This window comes from Impatiens glandulifera, chromosome 5, assembly GCF_907164915.1.
Source record: "Impatiens glandulifera chromosome 5, dImpGla2.1, whole genome shotgun sequence".
Taxonomy (NCBI): domain Eukaryota; kingdom Viridiplantae; phylum Streptophyta; class Magnoliopsida; order Ericales; family Balsaminaceae; genus Impatiens; species Impatiens glandulifera.
The window spans coordinates 37,132,142-37,157,557 of record NC_061866.1 but is presented as its reverse complement, the minus strand read 5'-3'; the positions used below and the strand labels follow the sequence as shown (position 1 = coordinate 37,157,557).

At 29.5% G+C, this 25,416-nt stretch overlaps 2 protein-coding genes across 2 annotated transcripts; both read right to left on the bottom strand.

Moving 5' to 3' along the window:
* Positions 1-2,700: 2,700 nt before the first annotated feature.
* Positions 2,701-6,349, bottom strand: LOC124940701 (von Willebrand factor A domain-containing protein DDB_G0286969-like). The gene is made up of 2 exons (XM_047481231.1): positions 6,076-6,349; positions 2,701-3,481 (listed from the first exon to the last, which is right to left on the bottom strand). Exons 1-2 carry the CDS (start codon positions 6,286-6,288, stop codon positions 2,897-2,899), a joined length of 798 nt encoding a protein of 265 aa, XP_047337187.1. The 5' UTR covers positions 6,289-6,349; the 3' UTR covers positions 2,701-2,896.
* Positions 6,350-18,046: 11,697 nt separating this feature from the next.
* LOC124940051 lies at positions 18,047-18,889 on the bottom strand. The gene is made up of 2 exons (XM_047480529.1): positions 18,730-18,889; positions 18,047-18,623 (listed from the first exon to the last, which is right to left on the bottom strand). Exon 2 carries the CDS (start codon positions 18,619-18,621, stop codon positions 18,166-18,168), a length of 456 nt encoding a protein of 151 aa, XP_047336485.1. The 5' UTR covers positions 18,622-18,623; positions 18,730-18,889; the 3' UTR covers positions 18,047-18,165.
* Positions 18,890-25,416: the final 6,527 nt, after the last annotated feature.

The window sequence follows — 25,416 nt, the reverse complement described above, 5'->3', positions numbered from 1 at the left end:
TTCCAATCATCATTTAATTATACTTCTAGTTTGAAATTGAAATTTTTATATTTAAGTTTTTATAAGTTTTTTTTTGGGAAAATAAAATGCGACAACGGATTAAGTATGTAGCCCGCAAACACACTTAATCATTTAACCAGGCGCAGAACTTGCCGCCCGACGGGCTCGAACCCAAGATCTTAGGGTTGGTATCCACCTCTTTTTGCCGCTAGGCTAGAAGAGTGAATGTTTTTATAAGTTTGTATGATGTCTGGTTCTTGAATTTGATGATTGGAAATCGATTATATAATCATTAATGAGATTTCTGTGAAAGTCATAACCAATCAATCAGTCTCAAACAAAAAAAACAAATTTGAATTTGGAAATTTCTAAGGTAATCCTCAAGAACAACATCTTAAAAAGCTTCCCAACATGTTTATAATGATGTTGGGCAACTATTTAGATCATGTTTGATTCATCTCGTTAATGTTTAATCAATATCAAAATTTTTAAAATAAATGAAAATTTTGAGTTCTTGAATTGATTCAAACAAATAGTTAGTGTTCATGTTTTTTATCAATTTAGTATATGAAGTATAAGGAAGCTATTGGAAAGCTCCTTACACTTCAAAATAGCTTTAAAACAAAAAACCTTATTTTTTGCTAAAAACTTTTTTAAACAAATTGATCATCACTCATGTCGAATGAGACCTTGGTATGATGATTTTATTGTTCTTGAGAGCTTTGTGAAGCTACCCAAGCTCTTGGATCAAAGAATTCAAGCCTCCATTAAAATTTCAAAACCTGCAATTTTGATATTCACCGACAGGTCCGACCAGGACTGAGAGATCCAACTGAGGATCTTCGGTCAGGACCGAGAGGTCCGACCGAGGCTTTTCAATCAAGACAAAAAGGTTCGACCGATGTTCATCATCTAGGACCGAGAGGTCCGATCGAGGATTTTTACATCCGATCGAGAAGTTAAACCTATGACCGAGGAGTCTCGCACCCGAACTTAGGACCAATGACGTCCACCCAAGACCGAGAGGTCCGACTGAGAAGTTAGACCTAAGACCGAGGAGTCTCACACCTGACAGAGAATTCTAGCATATGATCGAGAGGCCCTAACACCCCGACCGAGGGACCTCCGCACCTCGATCGAGGATTCTAAACCCAGACCGAAAGGTTCTTGAAAAGGACCGAGGGCTTTTTAGCCCCGACCGATAAAACGAACCCATGACCTAAGACACCGGTCCTATGGCCTGTTTGGTTCCAATTTTTAAATTTCAAAATTATTTTTGTAATTTTGGAACCTCAAACCATTTTCCAAAACTCTTAAAATAATATAAAATGGTTTCAATACATTTTTGGGATATTTCCGCAAATAAAGGCTTGTTTGGGATTTGTGTTTGAACCCTAATACCTTTAAATACTAATGTTCTTCAGGTATATTCCTCCCTAGTCATCATCAGCAACAGGTACCAACATTTAAATAATTGTTGTTACAATTCTTTAAATATGTACAAATATATGCATGTCTAGGATCAGAAGAAGAATCGATTAAAATAAAGCGTTATACAACCGATTTTCATAAACCAAATTTATAAGTAAAGATAGTTTCTAAAACGGGTACGAAGAATGAAGCACGAAAGCCCTTTCTCGAGTATCACCAAACTAAGAACTTAAAGTAACTCTAACTAAAATACGTTTATACATGTGTCTTTTTATTGATTTTCAAGAATTAATTGGTTACTCTATTTCAAATAAATAATCTTTTAAATTAATTAATTTTAATTAATTTCAAACACAACTTTTCAAATAATCAAATTTTAATTTGAATATAACAAAATCTAAAGATTTTTTTAATTTTAACGCAAAATAATTATTTTTATAGTTAATTTCAAAAGTTGTCAGGGATTATTTAAAATCTTTTAAAAATTATTTTAACACGCAAACCGAAATTGAAATTCTCGAACCTTAAACTATTTCGAATCTAAAGGATTTTTCGGGAATTACAAATTTATAAGTAAAAAACGTTAAGTTATAAATATATAATTGAATAATAAATTATTAATTATTAATGCTTTTAAAAATCATTATTAAAAAAATAAATGATTAATATTTGCAAATAAATAATATATCTATAATATTTATTAAATATTATTACAAATATAAAATAAATAAATAAATATAAATAAGTCAACTTTTAATCTTAATCAAATATATCAAATTATTTTTATTTTATTATTATTTATTTTTTAACTTAAATGTTAAAATAAACCTAGAGTAATAACACATACTTCAAACTATTAACTATATGTAAAATAAACCAAATAGATTAAGCTGAATCAATCTAATCCTAAATATAGAGATGTGCTTTTTATAGACCAAACAAGATTATTTGGTTGGTGAGCTTTCCAATATGATATGTATCACAGAAAGTGAAATTTAAGACAGACCTTGTGATTGTTGATGAATAACTTTTTGGAGGAATGAGACAAATATTTTTTATATACAGCTCTTATAGTATTTAATTAATATGTTATTGTAATATATTATTTTCAAATAAAAAGTTTAGTGAATTTAGAAGTTAAGACTATGTAATTATTCTTCCTTTGAATCAAATATAACTTATATAAATTTCACTTATATAAGATTATTCTAAATTAATATTTTATGTAGATTTTCATGGGGAGTGAGCATCACAAACAAATTAACATAATTCAAAGTTCAAACCATTCATGATAATATATATTTAACTATTGTTTAACAAATAGTTTCATCCTTTCAAGAACATACAGTTTTGGACCCAACATATATATATTTTTCACTAAAATGGACAAAATAAAAAAACAGTGAAAATAGAAAGAAAAAAAAAAATCAAACAAATGATTGAACATTGTACCATGCAAATTAGCTCACTTCTTTTCATTTGCCACTACCACAGTAGCCGGTTTTACCTCGGTTTTCTGTTGACTGGTCCCTGTTTTCTCAGTAATTTCTTGTGGTGGCTTGGTATCAACACTCTTTAGGGTTTCAGATTTCGGTTTCTCTTCAACTGGGTTAACAGTTTTAACCTCTGCGGTAATTATTGCTGCTTTGATCTCAACAACTGGTACTTCTTTTTCCTTATTAGTGATCTTGGGGACCGGTTCAACTATTTTTTCAATAACTTTTTCGGCGGTTTGGACCACAACAACTTCTTTTTCCTTAGTCTTGGTTTCGGTTTTGGGTTTCTCTTCAACTGCAATATCTTTCTCTTTTAAAACAACAACCGGTTCTTTTTCCTTAGTGTTCTTGGTCGTTTCTTCAATGATGGTGATATTGACGTTTGGTTTTTCAATATCTTGCTTGGTTTCGGTTTTCAGTTTCTCTTCAACTGGTTTTTCATCAACCAGCTGTTTCTGATCAGCTTTCTCTTCCTTGATTTCTGGTTCAACCGATATTGGCTCTACTGCGATCGGGAGTTCATGATCTCCGGTTGCTTGCTTGATCACTTCACCCTGTGTTTTAAAACATTATTATTTCAATAATGGCTCGATAGATATGAGGCTATAAGTAAACCGACCAAACCGCTTAAATCGTGTCGAACCGATCCCAATGACGGGGTTGGACAATTCAACACCACTATAACCCGACTAAATATTTGAAAAATAAAATTTTAAACCAACCATGTATTATAAATATTATGCCACAATATAGATAATAGAAAACAAAATGAATATAAAGATTTGTTAGTCTCAAATTATTAAAATCACCTTATGTGATGTTCAATTAAAAAAATAATCTTAATAAAACATAGTTGTGTTTTTGGAGTGGAATACTTTTTAATTGATTAAATCTAATAATTAATGAGATTCTTCATATAAATAAAATATAACTTTATTTATAAAAAAAATCATTACTTGTGCTAATACACCTCATTAATGATATTGCTCATATATATTTATTTTTATGAATTCTGTTGTTCGAATTTTATTCATGATATTGTTATTTGATCATGATTTAAAATTTAGTAAACTTACCTCATCGGTTTGAACATGTATAACATTGATCTTGGAGCTAGTCTAATCTTAGTTATTTGGGGATAAAATCATGTTTCTTATAAAAAAAACATGGTTCGATGTAAAATAAAAATTAAAAAAAAGTTTTTAAATAGCTAATTACATTATTATTTTTACATTTTCTGTCTCATGTTTATAAATTATTTATAAAATATTTAAAAGAATGAGTATTTTGGTATTATGTATATTGAAAAGTATGATTTGATTAATGGAAAAAATTTAAATTAGATGGTTGGGTTTTTAATAATTTCTTTAAAAAAAAATCAAAATGAGACAAACCTTTGTTTATTTGAAGATTTATTGGGTTTTATCCAAAAAATAAATAAAATTAGATAAAAATGTAATTTATTTTCATATGGATTCAAATATATAATTGATATTATTTTTAGCAAATAATTATTTTTTTCAAAAAAAGAAATACAAGAGGACAATAATTATGTGACTAGGGCCTGTTTGTTTGTCCTGAAATGAAAGATCCGTTGGATTGTCAAAGATCTTAAATACTGACTACTAAGTCTAATCAGAATCGAATAGTTCCAAACGATCTCAGCTTTTTCAATTGACAAATTTCTTTCATCTTCTATATATATTATAGGCCACCTGATTTCTTCAGGTGGGTCTGTCTCGAAATAATGAGCCAATTATGTAGGAAAAAAATTAATAGCTTAACCTAACCTTCATTTAAATTTTGTGCTCTATTTTAGTTCAATTAGTTACAGTTTAAGGAATCTATTTAGGTAAACATTAAATCCTAACTCGAAACAACCCGACTCTATTCGGGTTGGTTTTAGTTCGGATTTGTTACAAAGTTATTCATTTAAAGAATGTCAAAAATACCCTTTAGGTATATTCTAATTACTATCTAATTAATTAGAGAAGTTAAGAAATGAAAGACAAGACATGGACAAGAGCAAAAATAAAAACAGATTAAAGAATAATGGTGGACCATGCAATCCCAAATTTAAATCAAATTCTTACTATTTATTTGCACAAAATAATTATAAAAGGAAATTGTCGGTGATCCCAACTATAATTATATTAATTACTCATCATTTTTATTGTCTAGTCAAAATTTATGTTATATGTTGTGAAATATGAAATTTATATATATACTTTTTAAAAAGGTAATCTTTTCATTTAATAGGAAATATATATTGTAAAAATGGAAAGAAATTCCTACAAATCAACCATCACATGAATATATATATTCATGTTTTTATTTTAAAATAATCTCAATTTTTTTCAACAACTTGTTTGATTTTGAATTAGTTACATCCTTATTTCAATATCAAATATTAAAATAACTTCTCTTTTTCAAAAACAATTGATCAAGATCAAACAAGGTCTAGAATTAATTGTATAGTTATTGCTTAATCAAGGTATTTAAATTACTATTTAAAATCCTAAAATATATATTCTTTTATACTTACTTTTTATTCCAAGATATATATAAAGTAGAGAATAAAAACGGTCTTACCTAAACATCTTATTGGGTCAAAATTCAGAAAATTATCTTCATTGAATATTGTTTAGATATTTTCCACAAACATCTTATGATTTAGAAAATTATCAGAGTTTTAATTATTTTTACCAAACAAAACTGAATTATTTCTAACAAAAATAGGATTACAATATATATATTATTCAATATATAATTTAATTGACATTAATAAATTATGATATCTCATTGACCCACTTTTCTTACTACACAAAAATTTCTTGCAGCTACAATTTTGAGGATTTCTAGATGGTATTGAATTTTTATGATTTTGATAAGGAACTTTAAAAATAAAGATTTAGACTTTAGTAAGAACCAAACTAAGGGTTTTGAGAAATTATTTTCAAAAACGCGTCAAATAAGAATCACGTTCTACTTATGAATTCTACTTATGAATCGTCTAACCTAACCACTAAGATAGATTATACCGATAAAGAGTTTGAGATATTTAATTCGAATACTTTTTCGAAAATTGAGATTATTTGATTATTTATCAAAAATTATCAAGTGAAATAATAATATTAAAAAAACTGACCTCTTCGAATAGGTTACTAAGAGATCGAGGCTTGATATCAATAGATGCATCAGCCACAATACTAATCACATCTTCTTCAATCACCACCACTTCCTTTACTAATTCCACCACCGCCGTCGCCGGCGCCGCCTCTTCCCCCTTAACTTCCGGCGCCGGAGCTCCGTCTATCTCTGCATCCTTCAACACCGCCGGCTTCGTCGCACAAGCTCCCATAATTCTTATAATTATTCTTTTGCTAATTGAGATTTAGTAAGAGAAAGCTAAGAGCCTAAGACTTTACACATATCTTTATATAAAGAAAGAAAGAGGAGGGTATAATATTAACAATATATTATTTAATTTTTTTGCTTATTTGGTTATATTAATTAAGCCAAGTCAATTACGTTATTGCCTTCATGAAGCAAATAATAGAAATAAATAATTTCAGAATTCTTGACATATTCTTGGCTTATCTTTGGAAACTAATCTATCCAAATAAAATTTTATTAATATTGACTCTCTTGTCCAAATAGATCTAGGGAGTAGTTATTTAGAGGGAGTAGTTATTGAATAAATTGATATGGTTTATTTGAGTAAAAATAAATATTTATTAATAGAGTTTATTTTAATATTTTGATTAATAATTTGAATAATTGATATTGATAATGAGTTTTTTTAAGTGTAATTTTTTATATTAGAATTATGCATTCTAAATATTGTATTTAATAAATTTTTACTTTTTAAAATATGACTTTTATCATTTGAGTTAGTAATTATAAAATTTATATAAAGAGTATAATGATGGTTTAACTTTATTGGGTGTAAAAACTATTTTCACCACAAATGATTCTTCTTCTTATTATTATTATTTATTTTTGGATTTAATTTTGTATACATATTATTTAATTTTATGAATAATGATGTATTTTTTTTATAGATATAATTGTTTATGTATCAGATTAAAAAAAATGAGTTATGTATACATAAACAGATATATAAAGTATAAACAATCAAAAAAATTATGATTTTGAGTTGGATGCCAGCTATCAATGATCTGCCATATATAGTTTTCCAACTTAATTAGAGATTGAAATATATTTATAAATAATTAATAAAACTACAAATAAAATATTGTTTTTTAATATATTAAGAACAAAATAATATATCTATATATATAAAGTTGCTTATTATTATTTTTCAGGAAGGGATCTCTGCTATGTTAGAGAATCCCATCCAAACCAGGTCTCATATATTCGATTAAATATTATAAATTTGTTTGATTTTCATTCGAATTATAATGTATAGCATAAATATTCATATGGGACAAAATATTATACACACCCTTTAACTTTCTTTATTAGATAAACTTTGACCTGCAACTCGGAATATCACAATACTAGGTTATGAAATGAATGGATAGTATGATCAATTGAAAATATTGTCTTTTGCCCTTAGTGTAAAATACTAATATTTATGTAAATGAATAATCCTATTTAACAAGCTGATCTTGTTTTTAATATTTTGTGGTTTTAAAGTGGTTCATTGGTTGGAGTTTTTAATTTGAACTATTTTTAATATATTACGGTGGTTTAATCGAAGATCGTCGGGTCACATTCTCATAACGATTTGAATCTTTATGTGAATATAAATGAATATGGCTCGATAGATCGCGTGTCATATCAATTAATATATTATATACAAAATTATAAAGGTAAATTAACAATATTAAGTAATTTAATAGTTAAAGCATAATTGTTATATGTAATTTAACAATTTTTAGTAGTTTAATAGTTAATTATAACATAATTGTTATACTATTGAGAGTAACTTAGTAGTTGAGTACATTAATTAATCTCTTAATATTATAAAAATATATATGTCAAGATCAAGTTTGAAGAAATTAAAGAATTTTCTTTTTATATATAAAAAGAATTTGTTAAATATGTGAGATTATAGGAGGTGATATGATGAAAGTGGTCAAAATATGTAAAGGTAGAAAATGGATAATGATTAAACTTGGGTACAATACTATAATTTTTTATATATATTTAAATAAGTTTTACATCTCTGTAATTTTGTTTGAAATGGTTTCTTATATATATATATATATATATATATATATATATATATATATATTTTAAATATATTAAATCTTATTTTGATTAATAAACTAATTTTATTTTCAAATCAAACTACATTTATTCTCATCCACAATTAATTATTACTAAGGGGATATCCGTCATTTTGGTGTAAGTTATATCTAACAGGACGATTCAAGTTTATTTCGAATTTTGTATTACAATATCATATTTTATATTTGTAATTTGTATCATATTGTTTACATTTTAATTATAAGACTATCAAATATTTTTATCTCTTTCAACATCAATATTTCTTATTGTTTAGAAATGATTTTCAATGCACAATACAAACACAATATCTAAATATAGAGGAGACGAATAAGTAACAACTATGTCGCTGCCATAGTTTGTAACATCTTTGTCTATAAATGGAATATAACAGATGCTTCGTCATTTGATAATTATGTTAAAAAATCGTCTCAAGATAAAGGTGAAAGTTTTGCCCGCATTATGACTTACAAAATAAAAAATGAATATACCATGTATAAAATTAATTTGTATCTATTTTCAACACAAATTACCGATTTTACAATATTTTAAATGGTTTAGATATTTATGGTGTAAATTCAAACATAAATAAGTATATAAGAAATAATTTGAAACAAAAATAAATGTAAAAAAAATAATTTTAAACAAAATCCTATGAAAAGAAATATTTTAAACATAGTTAATTGTATATGACCAATATACTAAACTAGCTAATTAACTTAAGATAATTAGCCAACGATTATAAAATTACCAGGTTTTAAATATTTAGTTTAAATAATTAAAAAGAAGAAATTGTTAAGTTAAAATATTTAATCAATTATAAGTTTATAAATAAGAACTAACTTGTGTTAAACTAACCTTGTGCAGATTAAAGAAAACCGAAAAGAAAAGATGTCCGGTAGTTGATCAAATCTAGCATTTGATCAAACTTCGGTTTCTGCAAAAAGGTCGCTTCCAGTTTTATCTCTAAATCTGGTATTTCTCCAAACTGGTATTTTACAGATCGGTTTTATATTAGAAGCGCGTCCAGTATTTTACAGATCGATTTTATATAAGAAACGCTTCCGATATTTTATGAGTTCGGCTTTATATGAATTCGGTATTTTATCAAGAAGCGCTTCCGGTATTTTATGAGTTAGGTTTTATATGAATTCGGTATTTTATAAAGAAGCGCTTCCGGTATTTTATGAGTTCGACTTTTTTATACTAAGCGTCTCCGGTATTTTACCACTTTGACTCTACACAATGCGCTTCCGGTACTTTTCAAGTTCGGCACTTTGGAAAAGCGCTTTCTTGTACTTGAACAATCTTAGCTCACGATTAAGCATTCATTTTGGGCAGTCTGACCCGATAGTAGAATTAGACCTATAAAAGACTACTATGAACTAAGACAAGTCAAACCCTCTAAATTGTACATTCCTCGTACATCACAATCCCATTAATGAATATTTTGTCTTACTATTATCTAAGTACAAACAAGATCAAAGAAGATCCTCTCTGATGTACCATCTTGGAACTCAGTCAATCAAATTAGGACTAGTGTCCTCTGAAACAAATATGTTCGTTGGTGAAGTAAATTTGTCCGTTAATGTTTGGTTACTTAAGAAGAAGATAGAAAACAATTTGTATAATGCTCTTACAACATTTTTTCTTCACGGCTTACAGACACAACTTTGAAACTGTTTTGACCATAACTGCTTCTACAACCTTTTACAAGTTAAAACACTGGTCTTTCTCAAGCTCTCAAAGAGCTCTAAAAGATTACAAGCTTGCTAGAGTGTTAAAGCTGTATTACATATTGTTTATTTTGTGTGAGTTTTCAGTATTGTAAGTTAACAGAATTTATTTCTGTTCAACAGAGTGTTGTGTGCTATGAGTTCGAAAATAGGTAGTGTCTAAGTCCTGGTTGTCCGACTGGGTTTGTACAAGTGTTGTATTCAAACCAAATCTTCTAACGAATATCATTCTCAAGGTTAAGAAGAAGAGGTGACGTAAGAGTTTTTACTCCGAACATCCATAAAATCTCTGGTCTTTTGTGTTCATTTCTTCTCAATTCCATTATCACGTTGCTTCAAATCTAAACAAATATTTTCGCACTTGAAATTGGTTCAAGAGTTTGTGACGACTTGTGAAGAATAAAAACGGATATTAATTTCTAACAGAGTTAATATCAAACGAAGTGTGTAAACGTTCAACATAGTCCGACTTCGTCTCTATCGTTGTACCCGATCCTAATACCCCTTCAACTTTTGTATGTTTAAAAATATATATATATTTATCTTATTTTAAAATATATTTGTTTAAATGACAATCACAGTCACATATTTTATGTATATATATATATATATATTTAATATTATTTATTTATTTATTTTATTGTTTGAGCTCAATTAAAAATTATAATATATATGGTATAATTTGATATGATTTTTGAACAGCATAATTAGTTTGATATTATTTTCCTTTATACCATATATAATTAATTATTATAATTTTTCTATTTGTTTGAACACATTAATTTAAAATGGTTAAATCATAATAACTCCTGAGATACATTATTACAAACAAATGTCTAAATTTAAAATACGAAATATTATTTTAATTTAAAAGTAGGTGTGGATGAAAATTTAAAATTGTTCCGATAATATTTGTGTTTGTGTCCCCATTTACATATTTTCTATCCGAACACTATAATCACATTAAATATATATAATTAATAATATATTTATTTATTTATTATATTTTATAAAAATTTTAAGTTTATTTTTTTATTATAATAATATAAATTTTCAATATATTAAAATATATATTATATTAAAAAAATTGTTTATATAATTTTTTTTAAATATGATATAAACGGTGCCCCGCGAGAATTTTCTGAAACTGAACGGGCGAAAATGATATTAAAAAAATATTTCTAAAATAAAACAGGAGATAATAAAATACATTTCTCATCCCAAATTACCTCCCCATTATGATCCCTAATGTCATGTTGGTGTTCAACTTTGCAAGAGTTAGTCTATAATGGATTGGTTTTGATTAATTTGTATTTTATCTCTAACCCAACAAAAAAAAATTTTAATCAATTACATTAGGGTTTAATTAAAATTTCTATCCAAAATTTATTTTAGATTTATCTATTTTTTAATTTATTACCCATTGAATTCCCTGGACTTTTGTTAAGTTTTTTTTTTTTTATGTAGAAATGGTTTATTTAGATCTTGACTTGTTAGTGCATGACATAAGAATTTTCCTTGTTTATATAAAAAATTAAAATTTTAACTTTAATAATATGCTGATTTGATTGTAATTGTTAATTTATATTTATATATATTAGTTTCCATATAATATACTTATCATTGTATACCATTATGATGATTTGAACAATTTATTAAGCAAGAAATGATTCTAAGTAACATTGAATAGGTCCATTTATAGAAAAACATCTCAATTATAATTGAATCCCACGTTGAAGGGTGGTTACCCTCTAAGTCCACATTATTATGCTCTCGGTCCCACCATATTATATATATGTGCTCAATGTTTCGTTAGAATCTAACCATTTTATTATAACAAAATAATATTATATATAAATAAGCTAAGCTAATTTATTCTTTAATATCTTTTGTAACATGTAAGATCACCCACCAACTTACCTATAATATTCAAATTGGCTCTTTAAACTTCAAAATATGCATCTAGACCCTCCAACTTACAACATTTTTCAAAGAAATCTCATATTTAGCAGCTTTGCCTATAATAGTTTATTTATAAGCACAAATTTCATTAAGACGAATCCTATTGTCTTTTTTTTTCTGTAACATTTAACGAAGACTTCTTATTCTAAAAAAAAAAACAAGTGACATGTTGTTGATGATGCTTAATTTTGAAGGTGTACGGATTGTCGGGTCGAGAGCTGTGATTAATTTGGATATATATATATGTGAGAGTAAATGATACTTGGGTCGGATTCTGGGTTGACCCGCCCATAAACTTAAAACGTTTAAAAATAAAATTAAAAATGTTATAGGTATGTTTCAAACTCGCAACCTAACAAAAACAAGTACGACTCTTTAACCAACTAAGCTAATAACACTTTTTATTTTTAGTTCAACACCAAATTTGATAAACGCGACACGTTGTAACAATATATTTTTATTCGTGTGCATCACACGGAGATCTAATCAGAGATATTTTGTTTAAAATGATCATAAAGACTCGAACACAAAATTTATAATAATGAAAAATCAAGAAATTTTTTGAACTTATCTTCTGTGTATCATGAAAATCTTTACAATATTTATGTATATTGTCAATCTATTCAACTTTCATCCTAAATATAGCAATCAAATTACTATTTTTTTCTCTCTTTCATTGCCTTAAAAAAGTACTTAGATAGTTTTCCCATTGGTATCTTTTACTTTGTCAGTTTTGGTGAGCTCTTTTTTTATTAACAAAAGCATATGCTTACTTAATAAATGAGTAAATTAATTTAAATATCTTATGAAAGTTGAATGGTTTTAGTCTATTGTTTCAAAAACCAAGTCAAGATAGATGTTAAATTTAAAATTAATCACCAAAACTATGTTCACAAATCAGCTCAAATTATTGTTTTAATTATAATAATATTAAAGATGATGGTGGGTATTTGGTGAGTGACATGATTGGTTGAAAATAATTAGCTTGTTTTATTATGAGAGTATTCTGAATGACATCATAATATATAGCATTAATTAATTGATTATAATAATCTTCAGGGCATATATTTAAGATAGCACACACAATCCAACAATCAGAAAATGGATTTTCTATAATTTATTGTGCTGCATATATTATTTGAATAATTTAGAAATTGAAAAATTATTATGTGCAATAATTTTGAGAAAATTTATTTTTGATAAAGAAAAACATAAAGGATATTATATATATATATATATATATATATATATATATATATATATATATATATATATATATATATATATATATATATAATTAAAATAAAAAATAATTTTTAAATAAAAAATATTTTAATATTTTGAATTGATTTGATAAATGATAAAATAAAGAAAACATGTTTGATTTTTTTTAAAGTTATTTAACTTAAAATCGAATGGCCCATAACTACATAGATATTTGAAAGTTGTCCTATCTGAACCATTTTTTTTACATTTTCATTGGCATTGAGTCAAATTTGGGTAATTTTACATTTGTGCAAAATTATGATATATAATATATATAATTTTTTTGTTAAAAAATTATATTTTATAAATAGATAGTAAGAAAACTTAAAATAGTCTAAATGATAAGAGTTATGTACGTGAGGTTAAGATTACAAATTAAATTCTTATTAAATTAATTTAAGTTAAAATATAGAAGTCATTAAAAAAAATAATAAACACTATAAAATAATAAAAGGCTTAGATCAATCTAAGATAATCAAAAGCCCAACCCAAATCTTACATTTAAAGAATCTATATTTTTCTTTCAAAAACTCTTAAAGTTTTAAGAGTTAAATATAGTATAACGATTTGAACTTAATTAACTTCTTAAATGTGTAGGGTCTTACAATTTCATGATAATACGAGTTTATAAATTATTTTAATTTTATGATAAAATTTTAATAAAATATAGTGAATTTATATTTATTTTTAAAAATTATATATTACTTATTCAAACAAAATCATTAATTAATTTTATAATTATAATTTTTACTGTTAGTATTTTAAATTAAGTATATATATAAATAATAATAATAATAATATATAACTATAAAATAATTTTTTAACATTTTAAATTAACTCTCAATTTAATGTTTGATAATATACCCACATTAGAATTCTTAAAAGAATGGGCTTTATTATAATGGGAGAATTTGCAGAACATCCTTCCCCAACCTACTTAAAATGATTTACTATAGAATTTATTTAAAATGGTAGAAGTTCATTTAAAAAAATAACTTAAAAAATATTAATAAGTAAATTACTCATAATATAATTAATATACAAAGTATCCACATTTATAAAATTAATTACATTAAATAATTAATTTAAATAAATAATAACTTATTTTTTAATTTATAAATATGAATTCATTTTATTTTTATTTTATAAAATAGTAAAATTAAAATTATTTATAAAGTAGTAAAATTTTATTATGTAATTTAAAATTGTAAGATTTTGACTAATTTAAAATTTATTTAAATGAGTCCAATCACGAACTATTTGAGTTTTCCATATTTTAGTCTTCCCTCTCAATTATAGAACTTATCTCAACCAATTCTCTCGATTATATGTTTTCGTTGACCACAACTTATAGAACCCCGTAGAAACATTTTTAAATTGTATATTTATCGACAAGCCATGAATGAACCATGCACAAATTATAGTTAGCAAAAAGATGGAAATCCAAAAGAAGTTGAATCCATGACAACTCTAACTTAGCCCCATAAATGTGCTAGAAACTTACACGATAAGAGCATCCCCATCGGTAGGTACAAATATGATGTGGACAGAATTTGTACCTGGGTACACTAATGGAGAGATGAATACAAATCTGGAGAGAGAAAGATGAGTAGTAAAGTTTTGCTATCGGGTACAAATTTTAAAAAATAAATATTTAAACATTTAAAAAAATAAACATTTAAAAATAAATATGACCGTTTTTTCTAAAAAGTTAACATGTCCTTTTTTTCAAGTATTATTGTGATGATAATTTCCTAAATTATTTTTAAAAATTATTAATTTTTTTAAAATTTTTAATATAATTTATAAATATTAGTTTTATTAATTTAAACAAATTAATATAATTAAAAATAAAACAAGATTACTTGAATTATTGAATTAAAAAATATTGTATGAATTAGATGATGTGGATGGTGAGACCACAATTATACTTGAGATGGTTCGGGAATAGAGGTATAAATTGAGAGGTATAATTTATTTGTGATGTGGCTGCTGATGTGGCACATATTTGTACCTATGTGGGTACAAGGATGGGGATGCTCTAATATTGAGACAAGAAGGGGACATAGCAGAGGTCACAACCATATATAAAACAAACAATATAAATGCATAAGGATATCAAATTCAACCATTTATCACACATGCTCTTCCTCTTCATAAAGTAGATAAGAGATCCTAACCAACTTAACAAAAAGCACCCGGTCGGGTTAAGAGAGCTAATATACTAGTCTCTTCACTAATTTCCAATAACTCATTAGCAAATAAGAGAGCTCTCTTCCACAAAAAAAAAAAAAAAAAATGATAGAACACAATGATTGAAGAGAAAGCTGACGACACAACCAATTAACTAAGGGATGACAATGGGTACCTGAATGCCCGATATACCTGAGTACCCGATATATAGTCGGGTTCGAGTATTTTAAATCGGGTTCAGGGACGGATCGAGCATGGAGTGGGGGAGAATGTATCCGTTCGGTACGGGATCGGGCATGGAGAGGGAGAGAATGTATTCATTCGGTACGGGATCGGGGACGGAGAGCGTGCAAAACTCAAATCCGATACCTGATATTCGAATATATTAATATTAATTTTTTTTTTTATAAAAGTTTAATGTGTGACTTTTCAAATGTTTTATTATTACAAATATATAATTTAATTTGGTATTATCGAGCCTTTACTCAAAACATCGTTATAAATATATTATGTACACTCTAAAATTAGATTTTTTATATTCCAAAAAAATATTCTACACATAAATCTTTAACTTCAACTTTTATTTTAATAAAAAAATAAAATATTACATTTTTTTTTCCAATTTTCATTATTCTATTTTTTCTGCACTCTAGTAGTTTATGTTTTTCAAATCTACCAAATAAGTATGTAGTTGAGTAATGTTTTAATTTATATTTTGAACATTTTTATGTTTTTCAAATCTACCAAATAAGTATGTAGTTGAGTAATGTTTTAATTTATATTTTGAACATTTTGATATTACTAATTTTAAAATTATTTATTAAAGTTGTGTTTCATTTTTTCGATCTTTATAATCTTATAAGTTTTTTAATCGAATAATGAGATATCCAAATAAGGATAGAACTAGAAATACCTACCGGGTTCGAGTAGTGAAATTAAAATCAGGTTCAGAAATGGATACTTCACTACCCGTTGCCATTCCTACCATTAACTAAACATTTTGTAATAATATCTTATAAAATGATCAATTAAAAGGTTCTTCAAATTCACAGTTGTGGGGATTGTGTGTGATGTATATTTGATGTCTTCAAATAGTTCTTCAAATTAGACAAATGTTGCATTGAAATTGTTCTGAAAATAGTTTGTCAACATTTTATAGAATCAAATAAAAAAACAAGACAAAATCACAAAACCAATCAAATGTAGATAATAGTGAGAGTTCAAGTTATGTATAAGAAGTGATCAGACTTACTGGGCCTAATAGTGAGCGTAACTGATAGCAATTATTAGAATATAATCAGTAATTAGAGATATGCAAAGTTAAATGATGAATTAAGCTAAAATATATTATACTAATAAGGGGTAGTTAGGTCCATTTTAATAATCAAGTTTAAGGTAGTTAAAATCTAAATTCAACTTTTAAAATCTTACAATTCTAAAAGAGTTAAAACGATCTGATGGTCTGGTGTTCTCATCTTCTTCATTTTCGGATTGAAGGCACCATCTCATTTCATCATTCAACATAACATAACATATCCAGCCTAACTCTTACATAAAATGGTTCAGACCTTGGTGAATAAATGAATAATAACTCATAACAGAACCAATAATTGTGTGTTCCTCAACAATGACCAAATCAGCAAGAAAAAACTGACACAATACCTAACTGGATTGAATGAAACATACAGTTTTCAGGGCTTATGCAGCCTTGCTTGGGGTAGAACAACACAATGAACAAGTTTGAATTCTCAAGAGAACACAGAAACAGGTAACCACATCTACTGTAAGTCTGTAACCTCAAAATTTTAACTGATGCACGTAGAATAAATAAAACAAAAACTACCTCTTTACTTACCAAATGGTTCTTTTGAAAATGTACTTGCTAGAGGAAATTTGAAAATACTCAATGTTTTAGAACTTAAAAATGTATTCCAGTTTCTACACTTAATCAAAATAAGTATGTCTGTTCCATATCAGTACATTCTAAATCTTTACATAGACTAATGGGACACCCATCAAATATTACAAAGAAATATATGTTTCTTGCTTTAGAGTTTCATTCCCTATTAGTCTAACTATAGCTAGATGGAAGCAAACTAGAAAATTTCAGTACAATGGTAGAAATACAATACTGTAGGAAAGTAAAAACTGTAAGAACATATAATGGATTTAAATTTATAAATAGAAAACGCATAAATATGCTTCAATCACTTCTGGAGTAATACATCAATGATCTTGTGTCTATACACCCCAACAAAATGGAATGGTACACAGAAAAAATAAACATCTTCTAGGATTGACAAGGTGTTTAATGTTCCAAGCAACATTTTCTATCCTTCCATTAACCCTTGAATGGAGAATCCCCATTCGAAAATTTTCACATAAGGAAGCCTAATCTAGATATGCTAACAGCCTTTGGGTGTTTATGCTCTATAATACAAATATTCATCTTCAAAGGGTACCCCCCATTGGGACAAAATGGTTTGAAAATGAAAAATATTATGTACTAGAGATCTAAAATGCTGCGAATATATGTTTCCTTTCAAAATTGTTTCTTCAAATACTTTGTAGGGCTATAAACTGCCAGATTGTTTTTTCACTTATTAGTATAATTTCTTATTGTACTGTTAGTGGCATATAATTTAGAGAACTTCACCTATAAAGATAGGAAATCTAAGAACTTACATGCTTGAAGAGATAAGGAAATCTAAGAACTTCTCATTTCCATAATGGTTGAAATATCATAAAATCCAGAATGAATTCTAGCAAATGATCCGGCTCAATTCAAAGACAAATAAGCATAATGATGAGAGGAAAAAACATATCTATGAACCAGAAGAATTGGAACGAACGGTACTCCACATCTGCCCAACAGCATGACACACATGGGGAAGAACATTTCCTAATCCACTTAAAGCAGCTCCTGATGCTAACCCAATTGCCAAACTCTGACCAAAACCTGGTTTGGTATCCACTTTTGTTTCCAGTCTCACAAGACGAGCATTTATCAAATCGAGCTTAGTAGAAAAATCATTAGGTGTTGCATCTTTCTTTCTTGAAGTGACTACCTTGAAGAGAGCCCTTTGGAGATCATCAATAACCTTTGAAGCAGCTTCTTTCGAATCAATACCCTTAGACTCATAATGGGTTATCAGCTCTTGTGCAGTTGGTAGCTTTCTCTTCTGACCCATCTGTTTCTTGATTAAAGGGGCACTAACTGTTTCCATTGACGATGATGGTGATGAGTTTGCTGTCTTGTTTGGTAATGAAGGTTGCTTCATTGCTGTGGGAAAGAGCCGTCGGACGGAAAACTTGCGCCTCTAGAAAAACCCTAAAATAACTTAAGAACTTGCTACTCTATGCTTATCAATTCTGTATAAAAAACGTACCTTTTCAAAACAATAAGGAAGAATCAGGGTTTTGACGCAACAGACGGGATGGCCGGAAGCTTCTTGCTATGGGGCAGCAGACGCAGGGCGGAAGCGAAAGGATGGGCTGGGCAGTGGGCGGTGATAACTGATAAGGACCAGAGTCGGGGCGGTCAGAGTAAAGAGATAAGGTTTTAGGATTGATTAAATGTGTTTTAAAAAATTAAGGTGATAAATAATAGGTTATATTTATAATAATTAAAATTCTAATGATAAATATTGAATCATTTGTAATTTTTGTAGGGTGATTTTAAAGATTTGTATAGATCAGTATGAAGTAGAACAAACTGAACAAATTAATCAAACAGTGTTGGAAGACCTCTAAAAAATGGATGAACACAGACTCGAGAAAACATCACAAACACAATTACACTAAAATTTAAGAAAATTTATCGGATTAGAAAATTCGGGATAAAAAATTTGATCTGACTAAATAAGATGTTGCATCGAAGAAAACATCAATAACTCAAATTTTAGTGGTGAAAAGAAAAATATTATACACTTCGATGCTATAAAAATCATAAAACTAAGGACTGTGTTTTTCAATTTTTTATTTTTTTTTTGTTAGAGAGAAAAGTTAAAATAAAATTTGATAAAATTTAAAATTAAGAAATTTAAATATACAAATCAAATAATTAATATAAAAATTTATTAAAAAGTGAAATTTTTGAGTTATGAAGCCTACACTTATAATAAACTCTACATTGTTAATTAGAGTTTATTGAGTTTGTATTGAGTTTTGGGTTTATGCCTGACCAAGAGTTATTTAGGTTTATTACATGAATATTTACCCTATAAATATATTATTATTAAGAGTTTACAGGTAAAAACAGAATTCTAAAGAGATAAAGTGTGAGGCAAAAACTCTATATTCCTTCTTCTTCATAGTGAAATCTGGTGGTGGCTGAAGTGGACGTAACTCAATTTGAGTGAACCACTGTAAATCTGTGTCTTCTTGTGTTATTCTTTCTTGCATTTTTACAGATTGTTTCAAACTGGTCGGATTTGGGAGATACAAATCCTAACAACTGATATCAGAGTAGCTAGACTAGATCTGAACATTTAAAATGATGGCAAGTGAGAACAGTATAGGACATGGGATTGGAAGAATTGATGGGACAGATTATGCCTTCTAGAGAATGCAGATGGAAGATTATCTCTATGGAAAGAAGCTTCATGTTCCTTTGAGTGAGAAACCAGAGAAGATGGATGAAGCTGAATGGAAACTCCTTGATAGATAGGTTTTGGGAGTTGTCCGATTGACGCTAGCCAAGACGGTTGCTCACAATGTAGCAAAGGAGAAGACCACCATAGGTCTGATGAAAGCTCTTTCTTATATGTATGAGAAACCATCTGCTAATAACAATGTACACTTAATGAAAAAACTCTTTTACTTAAGAATGGTTGATGGTACTTTTGTCACTACTCATTTGAATGAATTCAATACAATTGTGAATCAACTGTTATTTGTTTAGATTGATTTTGGGGATGAAGTTAGTGCCCTGATTTTGTTAGCATCTCTACCAAATAGCTGGGAACCTATGAGGGCAGCAATTAGTAATTCAGTTAAAAATGCTAAACTGAAATTTGTTGAAGTAGAAATCGTATTCTTGCTGAAAAGGTTCGTAAAATTGATTCTAGTGAAACGTTCAAAGATTCTGCTCTGAATGTGGAAAACATGGGCAGAGGTAATGATAGAAATTTCAACCGAGGTAAGAGCAGATCTATGCCGAGGAGCAAGAGGAGTCAGTCCAAGTCTGGGCGGACATTTGAGTGTTGGAATTATGGTAAACAGGGTCATTTGAAGAGGAATTGCAAAACATCGAAGAGAAACAGTGATGATAAAAATGATGCAGTCAACGTTGTTACAAAAACTGTCACTGATGCGTTACTTCTTTCTGTTGATAGCCCGATAGATTCATGAGTTTTGGACTCGGGAGCGTCTTTCCACACCACTTCCCATAAAGAATTAATGGAGAATTATGTGGCTGGAAAATGTGGGAAAGTTTATCTCGCAGATGGTGAGCCACTGAATATTGTTGGCATGAGGGACATCAAATTGAAGATGACAAATGGTTATGTTTGGAAGATTTAATAAGGTGAGACACATTGCAGGTTTAATGCGCAATCTGATTTCTATTACACAACTTGATGAAGAAGGTCACAATTTCAGTTGTGGAAATGGTGCGTGGAAGGTGATTAAAGGAGCAATTGTTGTTGCTCGAGGTCACAAAACTGGAACGTTATACACAACTTCAATTTGTAGAGAAATAACTGATACTGTAGTTGATGACTCGAAGAACAGTGAGTTGTGACATTACAGGTTGGGCCATATGATCAAAAAAGGGATGAAAATTCTTTTGAAGAATGGACAGATTCCAGAACTGAAGTCTGTTGAACATCGGTTATGTGAAAACTACATTCCTGGAAAACGGAAACGGGTGAGTTTCTTAAAAATTGGGAAGGAGCTCAAGAAAGAAATGCTAGAGTTGGTACACACTAATGTGTGGGGATCTGCACATGTTTCTTCTATTGGCGGATCACAATATTACGTGACGTTTATAGATGATTCAACAAGAAAGGTATGGGTATATTTTATGAAGCACACAAGTCTGAAGTATTTGCTATTTTCAAGAAATGGAAGGCTTTGGTTGAAAATGAAACAAATCAGAAAGTTAAGTGCTTGAGATCCGACAACGGAGGTGAATATATCAATTCAAATTTCAAAGAGTATTGTACTGTGAATGGGATCAGTATGGTGAAGACTAATCCTTGAACGCCTTAAGAGAATGGAGTAGCTGAACGAATGAATCGAACATTGAACAAGCGTGCTAGAAGCATGAGCTTGCATGTAGGCTGCCTAAAACCTTCTGGGCAGAAGCTATTAATATTACTGCCTATTTGATAAACAGGGGACCCTCTGTTCCTCTTGAATTCAGAAATCCTGAAGAAGCCTGGAGCAATAAAAAGGTAAACTGATAAGAAAAATTAAGTAAATTAATTTTTAAAAACCGGCCACACATTACAAGTTTTGAATATTTATTCTAAATAATCAAAAAGGGAGAAATTGATAAGAAAAATTAAGTAATATTAATTTTTGAACCGGCTAGAAAAACTAAACAGTTGTTAAATTTCATGTGCAGGTGCAGATCAAATCGTATGAACCGGCTGAGCCTTATAAACCGGTTGCTGAAATCATTTCAAAGAAACCAGTCCCAAGTGATCAAGTCAAAGATCAGAGGAACCGGTTTCTACTTTCTTAAGTGACCGGCCAGCAAAGACAAACATTCACATACCAGCCGGATCATACTACACAAGAAACAAAACCGGAAACTTCAACCTACAAGAGTGACATAACATGACGAAACAGACGTGTCTCGAAGAAATAAAAGAAGATCAGATCCGATCGGAAGCATGCGAGGAAAGCAATGATGCTTTACTGATCCGAAGTTGACAACCAAAGGTGCATGACCGACACGTGCTCAAATCTGAAAACCGATTACGTCATCATACACTCAGAGTTGTCTGCATGGTTGCCAAGTGTTGAGGAAGGTGAAACGTGCAAGCAACCTTTCTGCACTGGCGTGATAATGATCAACCAATCGAGAGGAGAGAGAAGAAAATAACCGTTGGATCTCATCTACTATAAAAGGAAGATGAAGCGTCCTCATTTAATGCCATGACATACGAAGTGAAGTGAATCATCAAGAAAGAAAAGCATTCAATACAAGAGAAGCGATAAGTTATAAAGATTCTAGAGAGATAAACTGTTACGATCTAAAAACCGGTGTGTCATAAACCGGAAGCTTTTGTGTATTGTTGTGTTGAGTTATTGTATTACATCAAAGAGTGTGTTGGTGTAACTGGCGATTAGCGAAGTTGGGCTCGACCGGCAGTGTTGTTGTAACTATAAAAGTTAGTGGAGATCTTTCTCATAACCTGAGAAGAAGGGGTGACGTAGGAGGGTTTGCTCCGAACATCCATAAAAAATTCTGTCTCGTGTCTTTTCTTTCATTTCATTACTTAACCTAACCTCAAACCGAATTAGTCGTACTCCGTAAACCGGTCCACTCATATCTCTAAAACCGACTCCTTCTAAAACATCATCTAAGTCGCATACGTTGCTTCAGACTTAAATAGACATTTCCGCTCTTGAACCCGGTTCAAGAGTCTGTGACAGTTTGTGTAGTGCTGAGAACGGTTATAGTCCTTAACCGGACTATCACCAAAGTGTTGTGTGTGTTGTAAGAGGCCACCCTTCCTAAAATCGGAAACACCCCGGTCCTCCAAGGGCGTCCCCGACCTTAACATAAACCTTTCTTATTTGAAAGTGTTTGGTTGTTTATCACATGTTCATATTAATGAATGTGATAGGAGCAAGCTTGATCCAAAATCTAATAAATATTTTTTCATTGGTTATGGTGATATCGAGTTTGGTTATCGTTTCTGGGATAATCAAAATTAGAAGATCATTCGTAGCAGAAATGTTATCTTCAATGAACAAGTTCTCTACAATGATTGTGTTGGGAAAACATCAGATGGTGATTCCAAGTTGGAAGAGACTGGTAAGTTGATTTGAGAGAATTTTCAGTTGAATATATATCGGTTGTCGAAGAAGAACAATGTGTTGTTGAAGATGAAATTGTTGAGAACGTGGCCCCAAAGGTAAATCAGTAAACACCAGTTATACAGTTGAAAAGATCGTCAAGGAATCGAAAACCAGTTGAGAGGTGGTCTTCATCTCTGAACTACATCTTGTTGACAAATAGAGGTGAACCTAAATGCTATGAGGAAACAATACAATTTGATGAATCAGTTAAGTGGGAGTCTGCAATGAAAGATGAGATGGACTATTTGACGTTGAATCAAACTTGGGAGCTCACTGAGCTACCAAGGGGAAAGAAAGTACTTCACAACAAATGGATCTTCAGGATTAAAGAAGAACATGATAAAACTATGAGATACAAGGCACGGTTGGTTGTGAAAAGATTTCAACAGAAAGAAGGTATTGACTACAATGGGATCTTCTCTCTAGTAGTTAAATTAATGACAATCAGAACTATTTTGAGTTTGATTGTGAAAGAAGACCTTCATTTTCAAAAAATGGATGTTAAAACTTCTTTTCTTCATGGTGATTTAGATGAAGAGATTTATATGCGACAACCAGAAGGATTTGAAATCAAAGGAAAAGATGAGCTTGTGTGTAAGCTTCAGAAGAGTTTGTATGGTTTGAAACAGGCTCTAAGGCAATGGTACAAGAAGTTTAATAGCTTCATGAAAAGTAACAATTTTCTGAGGTGTGAAGCTGATCATTGATGCTATATCAAGAGGTTTGATAAATCGTACATTATTATACTCCTCTACGTTGATGACATGTTGACTGCTGGAGAAAGCTTGTATGAGATTAACAAGCTCAAGAACGAGTTGTCTAAAAAGTTTGCAATGAAGGATTTGGGTGCTACTAAACAAACCCTTAGAATGAGAATTTTCAGGGATGAAGAAGTTCTCAAGCTTTCACAAGAATAATATGTGAAGAAAGTTCTTAACAGGTTCAACTTGTATGATGCAAAATCAGTTATGACCCCCTTAGCTAGTCACTTCATACTATCTAAAGACCAGTCGCCTTCAACAGAGGAGGAGAAAAATTACATGGCCACTGTTCCGTATGCCTCTGCCATTGGTTGTATTATGTATGCAATGATTTGTACAAGACCAGACATTGCACATGCAGTGGAAGTTGTTAGAAGATTAATGAGCAACCCGGGTAGACAACATTGGGAAGCAGTAAAGTGGATACTATGATACTTAAAAGGAAGTACAAGTCTCGCTTTGTGTTTTCGAAAGTCTAATATGGGTTTGGAACGCTATGTTGATGTTGATAATGGTGGTGACGTTGATAGTAGAAAGAGCACAACATGGTACATTTATACTCTAGGAGTTAGAAAGTGAAAATCATTTTCGAGTTTTTCTTAATTAGTGTGAAGTTTTGGCTCCTCTAAACTTATTTTCATCCCCTCTTCTAGCCTAGTAGCAACAAGAGGTGGATATCTCCCAGGCCTCCATGAGGTCCTGAGTTCGAGCCCGTCAGGCGGCAAGTTCTGTGTCTGGTTAATTGGTTAAGTATGTTTGCGGGCTATGTACTTAACTCGCGGGAATTAGTCGCACTCCATAGGAGTAGCGGAACCTAGCGTTCTCAAAAAAAAAAAACTTATTTTTCTAGTTTTACTTTTTCTCTGGCTTGTCTTAGCCACAAAATTCTACATTTTGGGCCACAATTTTTATTTGTATTGGCTTCCATATTTGCAGGGCTTCTCTAGTTAAATTAAGGTTTTCTTAACTATAATTTATGTGCTCGTCTCGTCACTTGTTTGTACCATATATTAACAAAACTAACCATGTAAATAAACAAGAATTGGGAGACATCCTTTTAAAGGGTCCGTTCTGTTGTTCCACCACATGTTTCACTAGTTGTGTCTTTTTAAAAAAATTTTCAAAATCATATATCAAGAGAGAAAATAATTTTAAACAGTGGAACATGTGTGGGACAGTCGATCCGCACCCTTTTAAAACGCGTCAAACAGGGTTGCGTAACATAGCAATTTTATTGTGCATTTACAACTAGAGAAAGGGTGTAAACAAACAAGATAT